Source organism: Nerophis ophidion, linkage group LG01, assembly GCF_033978795.1.
Source record: "Nerophis ophidion isolate RoL-2023_Sa linkage group LG01, RoL_Noph_v1.0, whole genome shotgun sequence".
NCBI lineage: Eukaryota > Metazoa > Chordata > Actinopteri > Syngnathiformes > Syngnathidae > Nerophis > Nerophis ophidion.
This window is the reverse complement of record NC_084611.1, coordinates 89,896,998-89,920,473: the sequence shown is the minus strand read 5'-3', so window position 1 is coordinate 89,920,473 and position 23,476 is coordinate 89,896,998. Positions and strand designations below refer to the sequence as shown.

Sequence of the window (23,476 nt, the reverse complement as noted above, 5' to 3'; positions counted from 1 at the left end):
GCTGGGCCTGCCCAAGTTCCAGGCACCTTGTCTTTGAACTGTTTTACGACCTCTTCTTTGAACTCTTTTCCGACCTTTTCCTTGAACCTACCTGTCAGGCTTGTCCCTGAGAGTTTGGTTTTGTTTCCTGTCAGCGCTTTTATTTTGGTCATTTCCTGCTTTTCTCCCTGAGCGCTGTTTCCCCTCAGCTGCGGCTAATTGGCACCTGGCCACACCTGTTGTCAATCAGCCCGCTCTTATTTAAACCTGCTTTGTCCTCCCGTCAGTGCTGGATTATTGTCGTGTCGGTGTCACCACTACCTGTCAATGTCGTTATTATTTATCGTTGTAGCTTTGTCTACTTCTGTTCACTCTGTTCATGCCATAGTTCTTTTGTGTCACGGTAAGTGTTTTTGTCCATACCAAAGTTTGTTCAAAACCTTGTGCACACCTTTTGTTAGTACCCTTTGGTTTGTTCTTGTTTTAGTGTTTAAATTAAAATCATGTTTCCTTACTCAATGCCTGCCGCCTTCTCTGCATCTTGGGGTTCGTCAACAACAACTTGTGACACTACCCTTTCTTTGAACTGTTTTGTAATCAAAGGCGATGGCTGTTTATGACCCCCGCCCCTTTAGAAACGGCTGTTGAAATGTAATCGGGGAAAGTCCAAATAAAAGAGGAGGCGTACAAACTTTCGTCAGATCGTGGTGGAACACAGGTGTATGCGCTCTCAACGATTGAGCCAAATTGAATTCTGTCCCTGTTTAATTCCTTGCTTCTGGTCTTGTTTAATAGATGTCATCAGTGTTTGTACCTGACAGTAAAGTTAAGTGTTTTTATATATTTTTATTAAGACAAAAACATATTTGGAAGCTATGATAATCCATCCATCCATCTTCTTCCGCTTATCCGAGGTCGGGTCGCGGGGGCAACAGCCTAAGCAGGGGAAGCCCAGACTTCCCTCTCCCCAGCCACTTCGTCAAGCTCTTCCCGGGGGATCCCAAGGCGTTCCCAGGCCAGCCGGGAGACATAGTCTTCCCAACGTGTCCTGGGTCTTCCCTGTGGCCTCCTACCGGTTGGACGTGCCCTAAACACTTCCCTAGGGAGGCGTTCGGGTGGCATCCTGACCAGATGCCCAAACCACCTCATCTGGCTCCTCTCGATGTGGAGGAGCAGCGGCTTTACTTTGAGTTCCTCCCGGATGGCAGAGCTTCTCACCTTATCTCTAAGGGAGAGACCCGCCACACGGTGGAGGAAACTCCTTTTGGCCGCTTGTACCCGTGATCTTATCCTTTCGGTCATGACCCAAAGCTCATGACCATAGGTGAGGATGGGAACGTAGGTCGACCGGTAAGTTGAAAGCTTTGCCTTCCGGCTCAGCTCCTTCTTCACCACAACGGATCGGTACAACGTCCGCATTACTGAAGACGCCGCACCGATCTGTCTGTCGATCTCACGATCCACTCTTCCCCCACTCGTGAACAAGACTCCTAGGTACTTGAACTCCTCCACTTGGGGCAGGGTCTCCTCCCCAACCCGGAGATGGCATTCCACCCTTTTCCGGGCGAGAACCATGGACTCAGACTTGGAGGTGCTGATTCTCATCCCGATCGTGAACCGATCCAGTGAGAGCTGAAGATCCTGGCCAGATGAAGCCATCAGGACCACATCATCTACAAAAAGCAGAGACCTAATCCTGCGGTCACCAAACCGGAACCCCTCAACGCCTTGACGGCGCCTAGAAATTCTGTCCATAAAAGTTATGAACAGAATCGGTGACAAAGGACAGCCTTGGCGGAGTCCAACCCTCACTGGAAACGAGTCCGACTTACTGCCAGCAATGCGGACCAAGCTCTGGCACTGATCATACAGGGAGCGGACCGCCACAATAAGACAGTCCGGTACCCCACACTCTCTGAGCACTCCCCACAGGACTTCACGGGAGACACGGTCGAATGCCTTCTCCAAGTCCACAAAGCACATGTAGACTGGTTGGGCAAACTCCCATGCACCCTCAAGAACCCTGCCGAGAGTAAAGAGCTGGTCCACAGTTCCACGACCAGGACGAAAACCACACTGTTCCTCCTGAATCCGAGGTTCGACTATCCGGCGTAGCCTCCTCTCCAGTACACCTGAATAAACCTTACCGGGAAGGCTGAGGAGTGTGATAATGTACTGTAATATTTGTTGCAATATCGGATATTATTAAAGCTTAAAAGGAATGCAATTTCAAGCTGTACATATATTTTTTTCTGAAAAATAAGAATAAGAAAATATGAATTACTTTATTGACACATATCATTCAGATGTTTGTGGGCCACATCTGAGTTTGACACCTGTGATCTTAGCCTTTGAAGATCTTACGCTGATGAGACTTACCGGCATTCCTGGCGATGGCGTTGATGATGTCATCGAAGACTGCCAATCAAAGAGACAGAGAGGAGGTCAAACATGGCGCCTGATACGCTGTCGTCACCGACTGGAAGTACCTTGTCCGGAAACGTCAATCGTGGACGTGTCTTTTCCGCGCTCGTCGCCGACCACGGCCTTGTAGACGCCCTGGTCCTTCCTGGAGAACTAGAACATTCCCCCCCCCCGGGCGTTAAGAACCCGGCAGCAACCCGGCGGCGCTCGGTGGCTCACCAGCGGGATGGGAAGGGCGCAGACCCCCGACATGACGCTGGGCGGGCTCTCCGGAACCACCTCGGCGTCCTCCTTGTACCAGTGGAAGGTGGTCTCCTTCTTCACGTTGGCCAGCTGAAAGACGACACAGGCGTTGGCGGCAAGGGCGACTCAAGAGGGACTACGTGCGGACTACGGGAGACCTTGCAGGCCAGCATCACGGTGCAGTCCTCGGTCACCGCGAAGTTCAGCGCCTCGGAGAAGTGTGCACCTGGAAGGACAAACGCCTGTCAAGTGTGGAGTCGGCAGTTCAAGTGCACTGCGAAAAGTCAGTGTTCAAAAACAAGAAGAAAAAAATAAAAAATGAGGAGTATTTTACTTGAACTGAGCAAAATTATCTGCCAACAGAACAAGAATACTTTCCAAAACAAAATTAGCTACCCTCAACGAACCCAAAAATACGTTAAAATAAATATATTGTCACTAATAACTAGTGCACTTTTCTTGGTAGAAAAAAAAAAAAGAGACCTTTTTGCTCAATATGTTGAAAAATATGGACTGGACTCTCTCACTATTATGTTAGATCCACTATGGACTGGACTCTCACTATTATGTTAGATCCACTATGGACTGGACTCTCACTATTATGTTAGATCCACTATGGACTGGACTCTCACACTATTATGTTAGATCCACAATGGACTGGACTCTCACTATTATGTTAGATCCACTATGGACTGGACTCTCACTATTATGTTAGATCCACTATGGACTGGACTCTCACTATTATGTTAGATCCACTATGGACTGGACTCTCACTATTATGTTAGATCCACTATGGACTGGACTCACACTATCATGTTAGATCCACTATGGACTGGAGTCTCACTATTATGTTAGATCCACTATGGACTGGACTCTCACTATTATGTTAGATCCACTATGGACTGGACTCTAACTATTATGTTAGATCCACTATGGACTGGACTCTCACTATTATGATAGATTGACTATGGACTGGACTCTCACTATTATGTTAGATCCACTATAGACTGGACTCTCACTATAATGTTAGATCCACTATGGAATGGACTCTCACTATTATGTTAGATCCACTATGGACTGGACTCTCACACTATTATGTTAGATCCACAATGGACTGGACTCTCACTATTATGTTAGATCCACTATGGACTGGACTCTCACTATTATGTTAGATCCACTATGGACTGGACTCTCACTATTATGTTAGATCCACTATGGACTGGACTCACACTATCATGTTAGATCCACTATGGACTGGAGTCTCACTATTATGTTAGATCCACTATGGACTGGACTCTCACTATTATGTTAGATCCACTATGGACTGGACTCTAACTATTATGTTAGATCCACTATGGACTGGACTCTCACTATTATGATAGATTGACTATGGACTGAACTCTCACTATTATGTTAGATCCACTATAGACTGGACTCTCACTATAATGTTAGATCCACTATGGAATGGACTCTCACTACTATGTTGGATCCACTATGGAATGGACTCTCACTATAATGTTAGATCCACTATGGAATGGACTCTCACTATTATGTTAGATCAACTATGGACTGGACTCTCACTATTATGTTAGATCCACTATGGACTGGACTCTCTCAATATTATGTTAGATCCACTATGGACTGGACTCTCACTATTATGTTAGATCCACTATGGACTGGACAGTCAATATTATGTTAGATCCACTATGGACTGGACTCTCACACTATTATATTAGATCCACTATGGACTGGATTCTCACTATTATGTTAGATCCACTATGGACTGGACTCTCACTATTATGTTAGATCCACTATGGACTGGACTCTCAGTATTATGTTAGATCCACTATGGACTGGACTCTCACTATTATGTTGGATCCACTATGGAACGGAGTGGCAACAACAAACAAAACAGGACCGGGAGAGTGCCAGGCCAGAAGAACAAAATCTGGATTTTCCTGACATAAAATAGAAGTTTTGACCAGAAGGGGGGGAAAAATCGAACAAGAACTCAGAGAAATGCTTTTTTAAAATATCAAACCATTTGGGGAGAATTATTGACAGAGTCATTTTTAATCTTAGATGAAGAAGGAGACATTTTCTCATGCAGGGTAACAGGCTCACTAATTATTCATCTTTTTTAATAATAAATACTGGTATTGTATTGTGAAGAGGGGGGGGGGGTGTGTGGCCTGCAGGCCTGCCGCAGAATGGAGTGTGCCAGGACCGGCCTCGAAGACAGCGACAGGTGAGTAGATGGCCCAGGTGGGCATCGTTATCTAATCACCTGTCGCCTTTATTAGCAGCAGCCGGCATGAGACACGTTGTTGGAGTTGGAGGTGCTGATGAGCGGGACGCAGGAGGAAATTACATTGTGCTGGAACGCAGAAGCCTATTGCTGTCTATGAAAATAGTGTGGTGGTCCGAAGAACCCACTAGAGGGCAACCTCTACATATATGTATATATGAAAAAAAAATACCAATACTGGTACCTATAAAAAAAAAATGCTGATAACGATAAACGTCAAAATGGCCGATAATCGGTTAATCTCTAATCCTGTGTAAGCAGGTCCTCCCTGCCCCATTTTCCTGTATCAGCCTTCTCGCATGCCGTCACTCGGATCGAGACCAAGTACTGGATCTGTTCTTCCCCCCAAAAATATGTGCACGGTCTAAAGCAGTGTTTGTTTACCAACAGGACCCTTTGCTGGGCTTCTTGCCATATACTTTCCCACCACCTGTGGCAGTAATGACAACATCCAACAAACAGAAGAAGCTTGGAATTTGTTAAGCGCAAAAATTATGACTAAAGTGGTGAATTTGTATTTTTTTTTTGACAATTTAGTTCAGAAACATACTCAGTATCAATTTTACTTGAGCACAACATATATATATTTTTTAATCAGTTATTTAAGAGTCATTTCTGGTTAGTACTTATTTTTCTAATCAGGCTGACCTAAGCCTAAGTTTTATGTGTAAAATAAATATTAATCTTTATGATGAACACCTGATTTGACGAGGTTTTGAACTGTAATTATGAATGCGCATTAATATCAAGAGTGTGATTACTGTTTCGGTGGGAATATTCAGGTGGGGGCCCCGGGCCCTTCTGTAGTGGAAAAGTTGTATTTTTTTTTATTTTTGGTTAGGAATTTTCAACATAAGCCTTTAATCTTTGGGAACATACTTCCAATTCTCTGAAAAGTGTGTTTTTCTTGCCTTGTTTCCTGACGTACTCTCTCCTCTGGAACTCCGCCTCCTTCACTGCGGCGAGGAAGACTGCAAGCAGAAAGCAGGTAAAAAAACCAAAAATACAGCGTCAGACAAAACCGAAGGCTGGATTTCAATCAGGAAAGACCACATTAGTGCGAACAGTTACACTTTTTGGCAGTGGCCAGACTCACAGACCTGAGGTGTCAAACTCAAGGCCCAGGGGCCAGATCTGGCCCGCCATTTCATTTTACAAAAAATATTCAAGTTTCCATTTTGACAGAGAAAATACAAGCACTGCAAGTAATTTCATGTCAATCAAACTTGATCAAATATTAATGAGCAAACCATTTTTTTTGTTAAGAATCTAAATAAGTTCTTAACTATTAAAGCCAGTTATCCACGGTAAAAAAAAAATATTACCATAACAAACTGGTAGGTCAGTGGCCAAAGTTTTACCATAAATGAAAACAAATCTCGTATCGTTTTTCCATTCATAGCAGGGGGTGTCCAAACTACGACATGCGGCCCGCCCAGCCTCTTCAATTTGGCCCGTGAGACGTCGTGAAATCAACAAAATTCATCTTAAATACCAGGCAGTCTACGGACGCCACATTATTGCTGCAGTCTTGTGGAAAATGTGAGTAAATCAGATCAATGACCCCTTGAAAGTACTTTGAAACGACACCACAGCATTTACTTGTATGACACAATCCAAACAACCTTCCCTAGTCATGGTGCAAAAAAAAAATACAAATGCAATTAACATAAATGTCAACACACATGTTCACACATAACACAACCTGCTCACTGAACTTTGTGGATATTATGAAAAAACGTCCAAACACCATACAAATATTTAATGACACAATCCAAACAATCTTCCCTCGTTATGGTGCTAAAAAAAACAAAAAAATGCAACTAACAAATATCTACCCACATGGTCACACATAACACAACCTGTCACTGAACTTTGTGGATATTATTAAAACTTCCAAACACAACACACATATTTAATGACACAATCCAAATAACCTTCCCTAGTCATGGTACAAAAAAAATGCAACTAACATAAATGTCAAAACATGTGTTCACAAATAACACAACCTGCTCACTGAACTTTGTGGATATTATGAAAAACGTCCAAAAACCATACAAATATTTAATGACACAATCCAAACAACCTTCCTTAGTCATGGTGCAAAAAAAAAAATGCAACTAACATAAATGTCTACACACATGGTCACAGAATACACAACCTGCTCACTGAACTTTGTGGATATTATTAAAAACTTCCAAACTCAACACACATATTTAATGACACAATCCAAATAACCTTCCCTAGTCATGGTACAAAAAAAAAATGCAACTAACATAAATGTCAAAACATATGTTCACAAATAACACAACCTGCTCACTGAACTTTGTGGATATTATGAAAAACGTCCAAAAACCATACAAATATTTAATGACACAATCCAAACAACCTTCCTTAGTCATGGTGCAAAAAAAAATGCGACTAACATGAATGTCTACACACACGGTCACAGAATACACAACCTGCTCACTGAACTTTGTGGATATTATTAAAAACTTCCAAACTCAACAAGCATATTTAATGACACAATGCAAATAAGCTTCCCTAGTCATGGTGCAAAAAAAAAATGCAACTAACATAAATGTCTACACACATGGTCACAGATAACACAACCTGCTCACTGAACTTTGTGGATATTATTAAAAACTTCCAAACACAACACACATATTTAATGACACAATCCAAATAACCTTCCCTAGTCATGGTACAAAAAAAAAATGCAACTAACATAAATGTCAACACACATGTTCACACATAACAAAACCTGCTCACTGAACTTTGTGGATATTATGAAAACCGTCCAAACACCATACAAATCTTTAATGACACAATCCGAACAACCTTCCCTAGTCTTTGTGCAAAAAAACAAAAACAAAACCAGCAACTAACATAAATGTCTACACACATGTTCACACATAACACAACCTGCTCACTGAACTTTGTGGATATTATGAAAACCGTCCAAACACCATACAAATCTTTAATGACACAATCTAAACAACCTTCCCTAGTCTTTGTGCAAAAAAACAAAAACAAAACAAGCAACTAACATAAATGTCTACACACATGTTCACACATAACAAAATCTGCTCACTGAACTTTGTGGATATTATGAAAACCGTCCAATCACCATATAAATCTTTAATGACACAATCCGAACAACCTTCCCTAGTCTTTGTGCAAAAAAACAAAAACAAAACAAGCAACTAACATAAATGTCCACACACATGTTCACACATAACACAACCTGCTCACTGAACTTTGTGGATATTATGAAAACCGTCCAAACACCATACAAATCTTTAATGACACAATCCGTACAACATTCCCTAGTCTTTGTGCAAAAAAAAAACAAAAAACAAGCAACTAACATAAATGTCAACACACATGTTCACACATAACAAAACCTGCTCACTGAACTTTGTGGATATTATGAAAACCGTCCAATCACCATACAAATCTTTAATGACACAATCCGAACAACCTTCCCTAGTCTTTGTGCAAAAAACAAAAACAAAACAAGTAACTAACATAAATATTTACACACGTGTTCACACATAACAAAACCTGCTCACTGAACTTTGTGGATATTATGAAAACCGTCCAAACACCATACAAATATTTAATGACACAATCCGAACAACCTTCCCTAGTCTTTGTGCAAAAAACAAAAACAAAACAAGCAACTAACATAAATGTCCACACACATGTTCACACATAACACAACCTGCTCACTGAACTTTGTGGATATTATGAAAACCGTCCAAACACCATACAAATCTTTAATGACACAATCTAAACAACCTTCCCTAGTCTTTGTGCAAAAAAACAAAAACAAAACAAGCAACTAACATAAATGTCCACACACATGTTCACACATAACACAACCTGCTCACTGAACTTTGTGGATATTATGAAAACCGTCCAAACACCATACAAATCTTTAATGACACAATCCGAACAACCTTCCCTAGTCTTTGTGCAAAAAAACAAAAACAAAATAAGTAACTAACATAAATATCTACACACATGTTCACACATAACAAAACCTGCTCACTGAACTTTGTGGATATTATGAAAACCGTCCAAACACCATACAAATCTTTAATGACACAATCCGAACAACCTTCCCTAGTCTTTGTGCAAAAAAACAAAAACAAAACAAGCAACTAACATAAATGTCTACATACATGTTCACACATAACACAACCTGCTCACTGAACTTTGTGGATATTATGAAAACCGTCCAAACACCATACAAATCTTTAATGACACAATCCGAACAACCTTCCCTAGTCTTTGTGCAAAAAAACAAAAACAAAACCAGCAACTAACATAAATGTCCACACACATGTTCACACATAACACAACCTGCTCACTGAACTTTGTGGATATTATGAAAACCGTCCAAACACCATACAAATCTTTAATGACACAATCCGTACAACCTTCCCTAGTCTTTGTGCAAAAAAAAAAAAAAAAAACAAGCAACTAACATAAATGTCAATACACATGTTCACACATAACAAAACCTGCTCACTGAACTTTGTGGATATTATGAAAACCGTCCAATCACCATACAAATCTTTAATGACACAATCCGAACAACCTTCCCTAGTCTTTGTGCAAAAAACAAAAACAAAACAAGTAACTAACATAAATACCTACACACATGTTCACACATAACAAAACCTGCTCACTGAACTTTGTGGATATTATGAAAACCGTCCAAACACCATACAAATATTTAATGACACAATCCGAACAACCTTCCCTAGTCTTTGTGCAAAAAACAAAAACAAAACAAGTAACTAACATAAATACCTACACACATGTTCACACATAACAAAACCTGCTCACTGAACTTTGTGGATATTATGAAAACCGTCCAAACACCATACAAATATTTAATGACACAATCCGAACAACCTTCCCTAGTCTTTGTGCAAAAAACAAAAACAAAACAAGCAACTAACATAAATGTCCACACACATGTTCACACATAACACAACCTGCTCACTGAACTTTGTGGATATTATGAAAACCGTCCAAACACCATACAAATCTTTAATGACACAATCTAAACAACCTTCCCTAGTCTTTGTGCAAAAAAACAAAAACAAAACAAGCAACTAACATAAATGTCCACACACATGTTCACACATAACACAACCTGCTCACTGAACTTTGTGGATATTATGAAAACCGTCCAAACACCATACAAATCTTTAATGACACAATCCGAACAACCTTCCCTAGTCTTTGTGCAAAAAAACAAAAACAAAATAAGTAACTAACATAAATATCTACACACATGTTCACACATAACAAAACCTGCTCACTGAACTTTGTGGATATTATGAAAACCGTCCAAACACCATACAAATCTTTAATGACACAATCCGAACAACCTTCCCTAGTCTTTGTGCAAAAAAACAAAAACAAAACAAGCAACTAACATAAATGTCTACATACATGTTCACACATAACACAACCTGCTCACTGAACTTTGTGGATATTATGAAAACCGTCCAAACACCATACAAATCTTTAATGACACAATCCGAACAACCTTCCCTAGTCTTTGTGCAAAAAAAAAAAAACAAAACCAGCAACTAACATAAATGTCCACACACATGTTCACACATAACACAACCTGCTCACTGAACTTTGTGGATATTATGAAAACCGTCCAAACACCATACAAATCTTTAATGACACAATCCGTACAACCTTCCCTAGTCTTTGTGCAAAAAAAAAACAAAAAAACAAGCAACTAACATAAATGTCAATACACATGTTCACACATAACAAAACCTGCTCACTGAACTTTGTGGATATTATGAAAACCGTCCAATCACCATACAAATCTTTAATGACACAATCCGAACAACCTTCCCTAGTCTTTGTGCAAAAAACAAAAACAAAACAAGTAACTAACATAAATACCTACACACATGTTCACACATAACAAAACCTGCTCACTGAACTTTGTGGATATTATGAAAACCGTCCAAACACCATACAAATATTTAATGACACAATCCGAACAACCTTCCCTAGTCTTTGTGCAAAAAAACAAAAACAAAACAAGCAACTAACATAAATGTCTACACACATGTTCACACATAACACAACCTGCTCACTGAACTTTGTGGATATTATGAAAACCGTCCAAACACCATACAAATCTTTAATGACACAATCCGAACAACCTTCCCTAGTCTTTGTGCAAAAAAACAAAAACAAAACCAGCAACTAACATAAATGTCCACACACATGTTCACACATAACACAACCTGCTCACTGAACTTTGTGGATATTATGAAAACCGTCCAAACACCATACAAATCTTTAATGACACAATCCGAACAACCTTCCCTAGTCTTTGTGCAAAAAAACAAAAACAAAACAAGTAACTAACATAAATATCTACACACATGTTCACACATAACAAAACCTGCTCACTGAACTTTGTGGATATTATGAAAACCGTCCAATCACCATAAAAATCTTTAATGACACAATCCGAACAACCTTCCCTAGTCTTTGTGCAAAAAAACAAAAACAAAACAAGCAACTAACATAAATGTCCACACACATGTTCACACATAACAAAACCTGCTCACTGAACTTTGTGGATATTATGAAAACCGTCCAATCACCATACAAATCTTTAATGACACAATCCGAACAACCTTCCCTAGTCTTTGTGCAAAAAACAAAAACAAAAACAAAACAAGTAACTAACATAAATATCTACACACGTGTTCACACATAACAAAACCTGCTCACTGAACTTTGTGGATATTATGAAAACCGTCCAAACACCATACAAATCTTTAATGACACAATCCGAACAACCTTCCCTAGTCTTTGTGCAAAAAAACAAAAACAAAACAAGCAACGAACATAAATGTCTACACACATGTTCACACATAACACAACCTGCTCACTGAACTTTGTGGATATTATGAAAACCGTCCAAACACCATACAAATCTTTAATGACACAATCTAAACAACCTTCCCTAGTCATGGTGCAAAAAAAAAAAAAAAAATGCAAGGACTTTGACAAAGTGAGACAGTTTACCGTCTCCAACCAGGACCAGAGAGCTCTGTGCCTTGGATTTGCCGTCCTGGATCTGGACCGTGTACGTGCCCTCGCTGGCCCTGGTGAAATTGTCCACGATCATCTGGATGACGCCCGTGGACACGTCGTGACTCATCTTGTGGCCCTGCCAGCGACACCACAAAACACTTTTTACACTCAAGTTTGTTAAAATTGTGCAAATATGGAAGTTAATTGGTGTCTTTTTCACAAAAAATTTTTTTACACTGAATTTATGTAACTGTTTTTTTTTTCTTTTTACATCAAATCATGCTGACAGTTTCATTGAATAAAAATCTGTGAGCAAAATATGTGTTTAAAAATTCAGTTAAAATAAAGTGTTTCAAAAAGCAAGACTCCTTTCTGGAAAAAAAATTTTTTACACTGAATGATTCTACACTAATTGTTTTAAACTGAATTTTACTCAAATAAATTTTTTCAAACAACATTTTTCTGTACTGAATATTTTTTACACAGAATTTTTTTTTTTACATGAAATGTTTCTGCAGTAATTATTTTTAGACTGAAATTTTATACGTAGAATTTTTTTACACAGCATTTTATTTTTACACAAAAAATTTCTGCACAAAACATTTCTGCAGGGAATGTTTTTACAAATATTTTTACACTGAATTTTTCTACAGTAAATGTTTTTACACTAAAATTTTAACAGTAAATGTTTCTGCATTATTTGTTAATAGACTGAATTTTTATACACTGAATTTTTTTACACGGAATTTTATTTTTACACACAATTTTTCTACACTGAACAATTCTGCAGGGAATGTTTTTCCAATTATTATTATTTTTTTTTTTTTAAGTGATTTTTTTTTTGCACGAAATGTTTCTGCAGTAATTGTCTTAAACTGAATTTTTATACACTGAATTATTTAAAACCAAATTCTCCTGCACCAAATTTATTTTGCAGTGTATGCTTTAAGACTGAATTTTTACACACTGAATTTTTTCCACAGAATTTTTTTAGACGGAATTTTATTTTTACACAAAATTTTTATGCAGGGAATGTTTTTACAAAAAAAATTTTATACACTGATTTTTTTTCACACTGAATTGTCCTGCAGTAAATTTTTTAACACTGAAATTGTAACACTAAATGTTTCTGCATTAATTGTTTATAGACTGAATTTTTATAGACTGAATTTTTTTAAACTACATTTTCCTGCAGCAATTCTTTTTTGCAGCAAATGTTTCAACACAAAATTTTTATTCATTGAAATTTATCCTTACACAAAATTTTTCTGCACTCAACATTTCCACATGGAATGTTTTTACAAATATTTTTTTACACTGACTGTTTCTGCAGTAATTATGTTTCTGCTGAATTATAATAAACTGAATTTTTTTACACAACATTTTTCTTTACTGATTTTTTTTTTTGCACTGAATTTTTTTTTACATTAAATATTTCTGCAGTATTTGTTGTTGGACTGAATTTTTATACACTAAATAAAAATTAAAAAAACGGAATTTGATTTTTACACCAAATTTTTCTGCACTGCAGGGAATGTTTTTACAAATATTTTTTATACACTGATTTTTTTTTTAACACTGACTTTTTCTGTAGTAAATGTTTTTACACTGAAGTATTAACACTAAATGTTTCTGCATTAATTGTTTAAAGACTGAATTTTTATACAGTGAATTTTTTCAAACCAAATTTTCCTGCGGAACATTTTTTTGCAGCGAATGTTTCAGCCCAAAATTTTTATACACTGAATTTTTTTTTTACACAAAATTTTTCTGCAGAGAATGTGTTTACAAAGATTTTTTTTACACACCAAATTTTTGTTACACTGAATGTTTCTGCTGTGATTCTTTTTAGACCGACATTTTATACAAATAATTTTTTAACTACATTTTCTGTACTATATTTTTCTGTAGTAAATGTTTTTACACTGAATTTTCAACACTAAATGTTTCTGCATTAATTGTTTTTAGACTGAATTTTTCTACACAATTTTTTTTTACACTGAATGTTTCTGCAGTGATTGTTTTTAGACCGAAATTTTATACAAATGATAAAAAAAAATTTTTTTACTACATTTTCTGTACTATATTTTTCTGCAGTAAATCTTTCCACACCGAATTTTGAACACTAAATGTTTTGCATTAATTGTTTTTACACTGAATTTTCAACACTAAATGTTTCTGCATTAATTGTTTTTAGACTGAATTTTTATACGCTATTTTTTTTTACACTGAATGTTTCTGCAGTGATTGTTTTTAGACCGACATTTTATACAAATAATAATTAAAAAAAAATGTAACTACATTTTCTGTACAATATTTTTCTGCAGTAAATCGTTTCACACTGAATCTTTAACACTACATGTTTTGCATTAATTGTTTTTACACTGAATTTTCAACACTAAATGTTTCTGCATTAATTGTTTTTAGACTGAATTTTTATACACTAATTGTTTTTACACTGAATGTTTCTGCAGTGATTGTTTTTAGACCGAAATTTTATAGAAATAATAAAAAAAAATTTTAACTAGATTTTCTGTACTATATTTTTCTGCAGTAAATCTTTCCACACTGAATTTTGAACACTAAATGTTTTGCATTAATTGTTTTTACACTGAATTTTCCACACTAAATGTTTCTGCATTAATTGTTTTTAGACTGAATTTTTATACACAATTTTTTTTTTACACTGAATGTTTCTGCAGTGATTGTTTTTAGAGCGAAATTTTATACAAATGATAAAAAAAAATTTTTTTACTACATTTTCTGTACAATATTTTTCTGCAGTAAATCTTTTCACACTGAATTTTGAACACTACATGTTTTGCATTAATTGTTTTTACACTGAATTTTCAACACTAAATGTTTCTGCATTAATTGTTTTTAGACTGAATTTTTACACACAAATTTTTTTTACACTGAATGTTTCTGCAGTGATTGTTTTTAGACCGAAATTTTATACAAATGATAAAAAAATTTTTTTTTTACTACATTTTCTGTACAATATTTTTCTGCAGTAAATCTTTTCACACTGGATTTTGAACACTAAATGTTTTGCATTAATTGTTTTTACACTGAATTTTCAACACTAAATGTTTCTGCATTAATTGTTTTTAGATTGAATTTTTATACACAATTTTTTTTTACACTGAATGTTTCTGCAGTGATTGTTTTTAGACCGAAATTTTATACAAATGATAAAAAAAATTTTTTTTTACTACATTTTCTGTACAATATTTTTCTGCAGTAAATCTTTTCACACTGGATTTTGAACACTAAATGTTTTGCATTAATTGTTTTTACACTGAATTTTCAACACTAAATGTTTCTGCATTAATTGTTTTTAGATTGAATTTTTATACACTAATTTTTTTTTACACTGAATGTTTCTGCAGTGATTGTTTTTAGACCGAAATTTTATACGAATGATAAAAAAAAAATGTTTGACTACATTTTTCTGTACAATATTTTTCTGCAGTAAATCTTTTCACACTGAATTTTTAACACTAAATGTTTTGCATTAATTGTTTTTAGACTGAATTTTTATACTTTTTTTTTTAAACTGCATTTTTCTGCCCTGAATTTTTTGGCATTTAACGTTTTTAAACAAAATGTTTATATTCAGATTTTTCTTACACACTCTACTATAAAAAGAGTGTATTTTAACAAATGGAGTTGTTAAACACACCAAAAATCTGTGCAGACAAAGAAAGGACTTAACGTCCGCATGCAAAGATGGAAAGGGAATTGAACGTCACCTCGCCGCTGGTCACTTCCTTGTCGTTGACGACAAATCTGTACGACAAGGACGGCGAGATCTTCACGGCCTGCACCCAGAAACGCACGTGACCTTTCTCCAAGACCTCGTAGTTGAGGCCGTGCTTCAGAGGGACGACTGCACGTGGACAAAGGCCAGCGGGTTAGTCGGCGACCACGTGGCGCCGCCCGGTGGCCGAGCGCGACACTCACCGGGGTTCCTGATGGCGTGGCTGAGCTCCAGCATGGCGTTCAGTGCTGCAGAGGGAGAAGATCAACGCGCGAGAAGTGGACGGCGTCACGCGGCCTGCGAGCTTACCGTCTTCAGTCAGGGTGTGGCTGGCGGACACGCCGTCCGTGTCGGTGACCACCACGGAGTAGCGACCCAAATCGTCTTTATCGGGGTTGATGAAACTCAGCCTGGAGCTGCAGACGGACAATTTACTAGGAACCGCTTCGGACAAAACGGCGGGAGGAGCAGCGAGCTTACGTGCGGCCCTTGGTGGTGACTGCCATGCGGGGACATTCCCCGATGGGCTTGTAGTTCTTGGACCAGACGAAGTCGGAGGTGGCGCTGATATCGGAGGCTTCCAGAGACAGGAAGATGTCGCCCGTCTCTTCATCCACGCCCGCCACGATCTCCTTGGTGCCTGGCCGCGCCGATGATGTTCGGGTTTTTAACACACTTTGAAGGTTTTTTTTTTTTACTCCGGGGGTCTTACCTGGAGGGAGTCTGGCACAGACGGCCTCGGTCACCATGGAGGGTTTACCGATGCCGTGCGCGTTGACGGCCCGGACTCTGAAGACGTATGACTCCCCCTCCTCCAGGTCAGTCACCTGCCAAGACAAGTTGCTCTCACCTGTCGCTCTTACCAGCCTCATATATAAGGCTGTCAAAATTAGTGCGATAATAACGCTTTTTTTAGTTATTGATGAGCCACAAGCGGGAAACTAGCGGGCAGAAATGGACAAGGAAAAGTGTACATAATGGATATATGAAGGTTTAAACAACATATAAGCCACTACACCTTAAAAATATGTGTGTTTTTTGTTTTTTTACGTGAAAACAACACAAAGGAATTTGTAATGTATTGTAGCGGAACAAGACGCTCTTTTTAGCTTTTACTGCCAATTTTATGCTAAAAACAGGCCCAATTCCAGCATTTTTCCTTCCGTAGACACACAACACTTCCTCATTTTATGCCGACACGGTGTGTTCACAGACCATGGGAAAAATGAACGCCATAACACACTAACATACACATTAACACCAGTTTGAAGTGATATATATATATATATATATATATATATATATATATATATATACCTATATACATACACATATATATATATATATATATATGCATATGTAATAATAACGGTTTACTGCTTTTTTAGTTATTGATGAGCCACAAGCGGGAAACTAGCGAGCAGAAATGGACAAACATATATCAGGTTTAAAAAACATATTAGCCGCCACACCTTAAAATGTGTGTGTGTATGTTTTTTTTTTTAATGTTAAAACAAAAAGTAATTTAATTTAACATGCGGAACAAGACACTCTTTTTAGCTTTTATTTCCAATTCTATAATAATAAAAGGCCCAATTCCAACAAGTATTCCATCAGAAGACACTTCCTCATTCTCCGCCCACACGGTGTGTTCACAGACCATGAGAAAAATGACCATCATAAAACACTCACATACATATTAACACCAGCAGGTAGTTACAGTTTGAATATATATATATATATATATATATATATATATATATATATGTATGTATGTATGTATGTATGTATGTATATATGCATTTGTGGACGAATGAATGAATGCATGCATGAATAGATGAAGTCTTGGGATGGAGGAATTCATGAATCGACGTGCAAATGGATGGATAAATGCATGCATAAATGGATTAATGCACGAATGAACAGATGGATGAATGTATACACGTATGAATGGATGAATGAATGGACTAATTATTTGATGGGATTCTTGGCTGGACGGATGAATTAATGGACGGATGCAAGAACAGATGGCTGAATGCGTGAATGGATTAATGCACACACTAAGGAATGAATAAACAAAGAAATTAATCCATGCACGAATGGATGAATGGCTGGATGCAAGAATGGATGGACGAATGGCTAAATGAATGCATGAATGGAATAATATATTAATGCATAGATTAATAAACTAATGCACACAATGGATGAATGCAACGATGGATGAATATATGCACGTATGAATGGACGAATGAATGGACTAATTATTTGATGTATTCTTGGATGGACGGAGGAATTAATGGATGGATGAAAGAATGGACGGATGAATGCATGAATGGATTAATGCACACATTAAGGAATGAATAAACAATATGGATGAATGCATGCACGAATGGCTGAATGCATGCATGAATGGATGGATGCGAGAATGGACGGACGGATGGCTAAATGCATGCATGAATGAACGATGAATGGATTAATATATCAATGGAGAAAAATAATGCATGGATTAATAAACTAATGCACACGATGGATGAATGTAACGATGGATGAATGCGTGCATCAATGGATGCATTCTTGGTGGATGAATTATTGAATGTATATATATATATATATATATATATATATATATATATATATATATATACATATATATATATATACATATATATATATATATATACATATATATATACATATATATATATATATACATATATATATATATACATATATATATACATATATATATATATATACATATATATATATATATATATATATATATATATATATATATATATATATATATATATATATATATATATATATATATATATATATATATATATATATGGAGCTAGACACAGTCAGTGCAAAGCCGCTTTCTGACCTGAAAGTAGCGATGAGTGATGGCGTCCTGATTGAGAGTGACCCAGTCGCAAGAGCCCTTCTTGGCCATGTCCACAAAGTAGCCGGAGACGGCAGCGGCCCCCGTGTAGACCGGGGCTTTCCACACGAGGACCAAGGAGTGACTCCGGACCTCACTGAACGTCAGGTCGTAAGCTGGACCTTCAGTGGAGAAAAGGGTTGGCGACACACGCTCACTGGTGAAGTATCAATGTCAGACGTACCCGGCTGCTCCGTGGTCCAAGCCTCACACTTCATGGGGTAGCTGGGAGCCGAGGGAATACCCACGCCCGCTATGTTGGCGGCCTGGACCTTAAACTCGTAGAAGGATCCCGCGGTCAGGTTGTCCACCTGAAGGCACAGATGGCGACACCTGGGTCAGACCGGCGGAGGACGCGCCGGGGCGGTCCCTGTCAACTCACGGTGCAGACTCGGTCCGCGATGGCGCCCGTGTTGACCTCTTTCCAGACCAGGGTGTCGGCGTCGCGCTTGTCCACGTAGTAGGCGGTGATTTTGGAACCGCCGCAGCGTTTGGGGCTCATCCAGGCCACGGTCATAGAGGAGCCGTCGCAGCTCAGCATGCAGATGCCGTAAGGGGAGCTGGGGGTGGCTGCGTCACAATCAATCAAAAGTTTATGTACAAACCCAAAACCAGTGAAGTGAAATGGTAAATAAAAACAGAATACAATGATTTGCAAATCCTTGTCAACCTATATTCAGTTGAAGAGACTGCAAAGACAAGATACTTAACGTTCAAACTGGTTAACTTGGTTATTTTTTGCAAATGTTAGCTCATTTGGAATAGGATGCCTGCAACCTGTTTCAAAAAAGCTGGCACAAGTGGCAAAAAAGACTGAGAAAGTTAACGAATGCTCCTTAAACACTTATTTGGAACGTCCCACAGGTGAACAGGCTAATTGGGAACAGGTGGGTGCCATGATTGGGTATAAAAGCAGCTTCCAGGAAATTCACAAACAAGGACGGGGCGAGGGTCCCTACTTTGTCAACAAATGCGTGAGCAAATTTTTTAAAAACAACATTTCCCAACCAGCTATTGCATGGAATTTAGGGATTTCACCATCTAGACTCCACAATATTATCAAAAGGTTCAGATAATCTGGAGAAATCACTGCACGTAAGCCATGATAGTACGGACCTTCCATCCATCAGACTGTACTGCATCAAAAAGCGACATCAGCGTGTAAAGGATATCACCACATTGGCTCAGGAACACTTCAGAAAACCACTGTCAGTAACTGCACTTGGTCGCTGTGTCTCTAAGTGCAAGTTAAAACTCGACTATGCAAAGCGAAGGCCGTTTATCAACAACACCCAGAAACTCTGCCGGAGTCGCTGGTTTTAGGTTTTGTATATAGCCCTTAATCACAGGTGTCTCCAAGGGCTGCCCCTGGACCCGCATCCAGGGAAGGAAACACTCTAAACCCAAAACGGGAAAAAACAAGCTTTGGGAAGGAGCCACAGATGCGGGGTGCCAAGTGGGTACAGGTATTACAAATTATTCATGATAATGTGGGAGTCTAGTCCTTTGGGGGCGTGCAGAGGATTGTAGGAGGTCTCCATCCACATTTGCCCATGATTTAGAACAGCTAGCAAATCTTCCAGACTGGTATCTCTCCAGGGATTATCCATAGCCATCTGAACAAGTAGACATATACAGTACAGGTGGCCTACAGTACACTTGGGGCCTCATGTATAGAACGTTTATTTTCCTTTGATTCGGATCTAAAACACACGTTTGCCGATCTAAAACAAACTTAAGCAGATCTAAAACAAAAGTACACCGATCTATAACAGACGTATGTGGATCTAAAACACAAAAACACGGATCTAAAACCCACGTACACGGATCTAAAACCCACATACACAGATCTATAACAGACGTACGTGAATCTAAAACACATTTAAGTGGATCTAAAACACATGTAAACAGAAATAAAACATGTAAACGGATCTAAAACACGCAAACAAAATCTAAAACACATGTAAGTTGATCTAAAACACATGTAAACAGATCTAAAACACATGTAAACAGATATAAAACACATGTAAACGAATCTAAAAGACATGTAAGTAGATCTAAAACACATTTAAGTGGATCAAAAACACATGTAAACAGATGTAAAACATATGTAAACAGATCTAAAACACATGTAAACGGATCTAAAACACATGTAAACGGAACTAAAACATGTAAACGGATCTAAAACACATGTAAGTGGATCTAAAACAAATGTAAATGGATCTAAAACACATTAGATTGGATCTAATACACATGCAAACGGATCTAAAACATATGTACGCAGATCTAAAACTCATGTAAGCGGATCTAAAACACATATGATTGGATCTAAAACACATGTAAATGGATCTCAAACGAATGTAAATTGATTTAAAACACATTTGATTGGTTCTAAAACACATGCAAAAGGATCTAAAACACATGTACACAGATCTAAAACATGTAAACAGATCTAAAACACATGATTGGATCTAAAACACATGTAAGCGGATCTAAAGCACATATATGTGGACCTAAAACGCATGTACGCAGATCTAAAACTCAGGTAAACGGATCTAAAACAAATGTACGCCGACCTAAAACACATGTACGCGGATCTAAAACACATGTATGTGGATCTAAAACACATGTACGCGGATCTAAAACACATGTATATGGATCTAAAACACATGTAAACGGACCTAAAACAAACATATGTGGATCTAAAACACATGTAAGTGGATCTAAAACACATGTAAACAGAACTAAAACATGTAAACGGGTCTAAAACATGTAAACTGCTCTAAAACACATGTAAGTGGATCTAAAACACATGTAAATGGATCTAAAACAAATGTAAATGGGTCTGAAACATATTTGATTGGATCTAATACACATGCAAACGGATCTAAAACACATGTAAGCGGATCTAAAACACATGTAAGCGGATCTAAAGCACATATATGTGGACCTAAAACGCGTGTACGCAGATCTAAAACTCATGTAAACGGATCTAAAACAAATGTACGCCGACCTAAAACACATGTACGCAAATCTAAAACACATGTATGTGGATCTAAAACACATGTAAACGGACCTAAAACAAACGTATTTGGATCTAAAACATATGTATGTGGATCTACAACAAATGTACGCCGACCTAAAACACATCTACGCAAATCTAAAACACATGTATGTGGATCTAAAACACATGTAAACGGACATAAAACAAACGTATGTGGATCTAAAACACATGTAAACGGATTTAAAACACATGTAAACGGACCTAAAACAGACGTATGTAGATCTAAAACACATGTAAACGGATTTAAAACACATGTAAACGGATCTAAAAAACATGTAAATGGACCTAAAACAGACGTATGTGGATCTAAAACACATGTAAACAGATTTAAAACACATGTAAATGGATCTAAAACACATGTAAGTGGATCTAAAACATGTAAACTGATCTAAAACAGACGTATACGAAGCTAAACATATGTACGTGGATATAAAACACATGTAAACGGATCCAAAACACATGTAAGTGGATGTAAAACACAAACTGATCTAAAACAGACGTATGTGGATCCAAAACACATGTAAACGGACCTGAAACAGACGTATGTGGATCTAAAACACATGTAAAAGGATCTAAAACACAAGCAAGCGGATCCAAAACACATGTAAACTGATCTAAAACAGACGTATACGAATCTAAAACAGACGTATGTGGATCCAAAACACATGTAAACTGATCTAAAACAGACGTATACGAATCTAAAACAGACGTATGTGGATCCAAAACACATGTAAACGGACCTAAAACAGACGTATGTGGATCTAAAACACACGTAAACGGACCTAAAACAGACGTATAAGGATCTAAAACACATGTAAAAGGATCTAAAACACAAGCAAGCGGATCTAAAACACATGTAAACGGACATAAAACAAACGTATGTGGATCTAAAACACATGTAAACGGATTTAAAACACATGTAAACGGACCTAAAACAGACGTATGTAGATCTAAAACACATGTAAACGGATTTAAAACACATGTAAACGGATCTAAAAAACATGTAAATGGACCTAAAACAGACGTATGTGGATCTAAAACACATGTAAACAGATTTAAAACACATGTAAATGGATCTAAAACACATGTAAGTGGATCTAAAACATGTAAACTGATCTAAAACAGACGTATACGAATCTAAACATATGTACGTGGATATAAAACACATGTAAACGGATCCAAAACACATGTAAGTGGATGTAAAACACAAACTGATCTAAAACAGACGTATGTGGATCTAAAACACATGTAAACGGACCTAAAACAGACGTATGTGGATCTAAAACAGACGTATACGAATCTAAAACAGACGTATGTGGATCCAAAACACATGTAAACTGATCTAAAACAGACGTATACGAATCTAAAACAGACGTATGTGGATCCAAAACACATGTAAACTGATCTAAAACAGACGTATACGAATCTAAAACAGACGTATGTGGATCCAAAACACATGTAAACGGACCTAAAACAGACGTATGTGGATCTAAAACACACTTAAACGGACCTAAAACAGACATATGTGGATCTAAAACACATGTAAAAGGATCTAAAACACAAGCAAGCGGATATAAAACACATGTAAACTGATCTAAAATAGACGTAAGTGGATCTAAAACATGTGAACTGATCTAAAACAGACGT

At 37.5% G+C, this 23,476-nt stretch overlaps 1 protein-coding gene across 4 annotated transcripts in view; it reads right to left on the bottom strand.

Annotated features, from left to right (window-relative positions):
• Positions 1-23,476, bottom strand: part of LOC133561717 (M-protein, striated muscle-like) — a 68,333-nt gene that overhangs the window by 7,257 nt on the left and 37,600 nt on the right. For all 4 annotated transcript variants that reach the window (XM_061915190.1, XM_061915199.1, XM_061915209.1 and 1 more), the window contains 14 exons: positions 19,148-19,335; positions 18,950-19,076; positions 18,709-18,887; positions 16,531-16,645; positions 16,299-16,458; positions 16,128-16,234; positions 16,022-16,066; positions 15,811-15,947; positions 12,047-12,191; positions 5,866-5,925; positions 2,805-2,872; positions 2,623-2,736; positions 2,469-2,556; positions 2,359-2,397 (listed from right to left, as the gene is read on the bottom strand). In XM_061915190.1, coding sequence (XP_061771174.1) covers positions 2,359-2,397; positions 2,469-2,556; positions 2,623-2,736; positions 2,805-2,872; positions 5,866-5,925; positions 12,047-12,191; positions 15,811-15,947; positions 16,022-16,066; positions 16,128-16,234; positions 16,299-16,458; positions 16,531-16,645; positions 18,709-18,887; positions 18,950-19,076; positions 19,148-19,335 — 1,572 coding nt within the window. The remainder of the gene's footprint in view (positions 1-2,358; positions 2,398-2,468; positions 2,557-2,622; positions 2,737-2,804; positions 2,873-5,865; positions 5,926-12,046; positions 12,192-15,810; positions 15,948-16,021; positions 16,067-16,127; positions 16,235-16,298; positions 16,459-16,530; positions 16,646-18,708; positions 18,888-18,949; positions 19,077-19,147; positions 19,336-23,476) is intronic.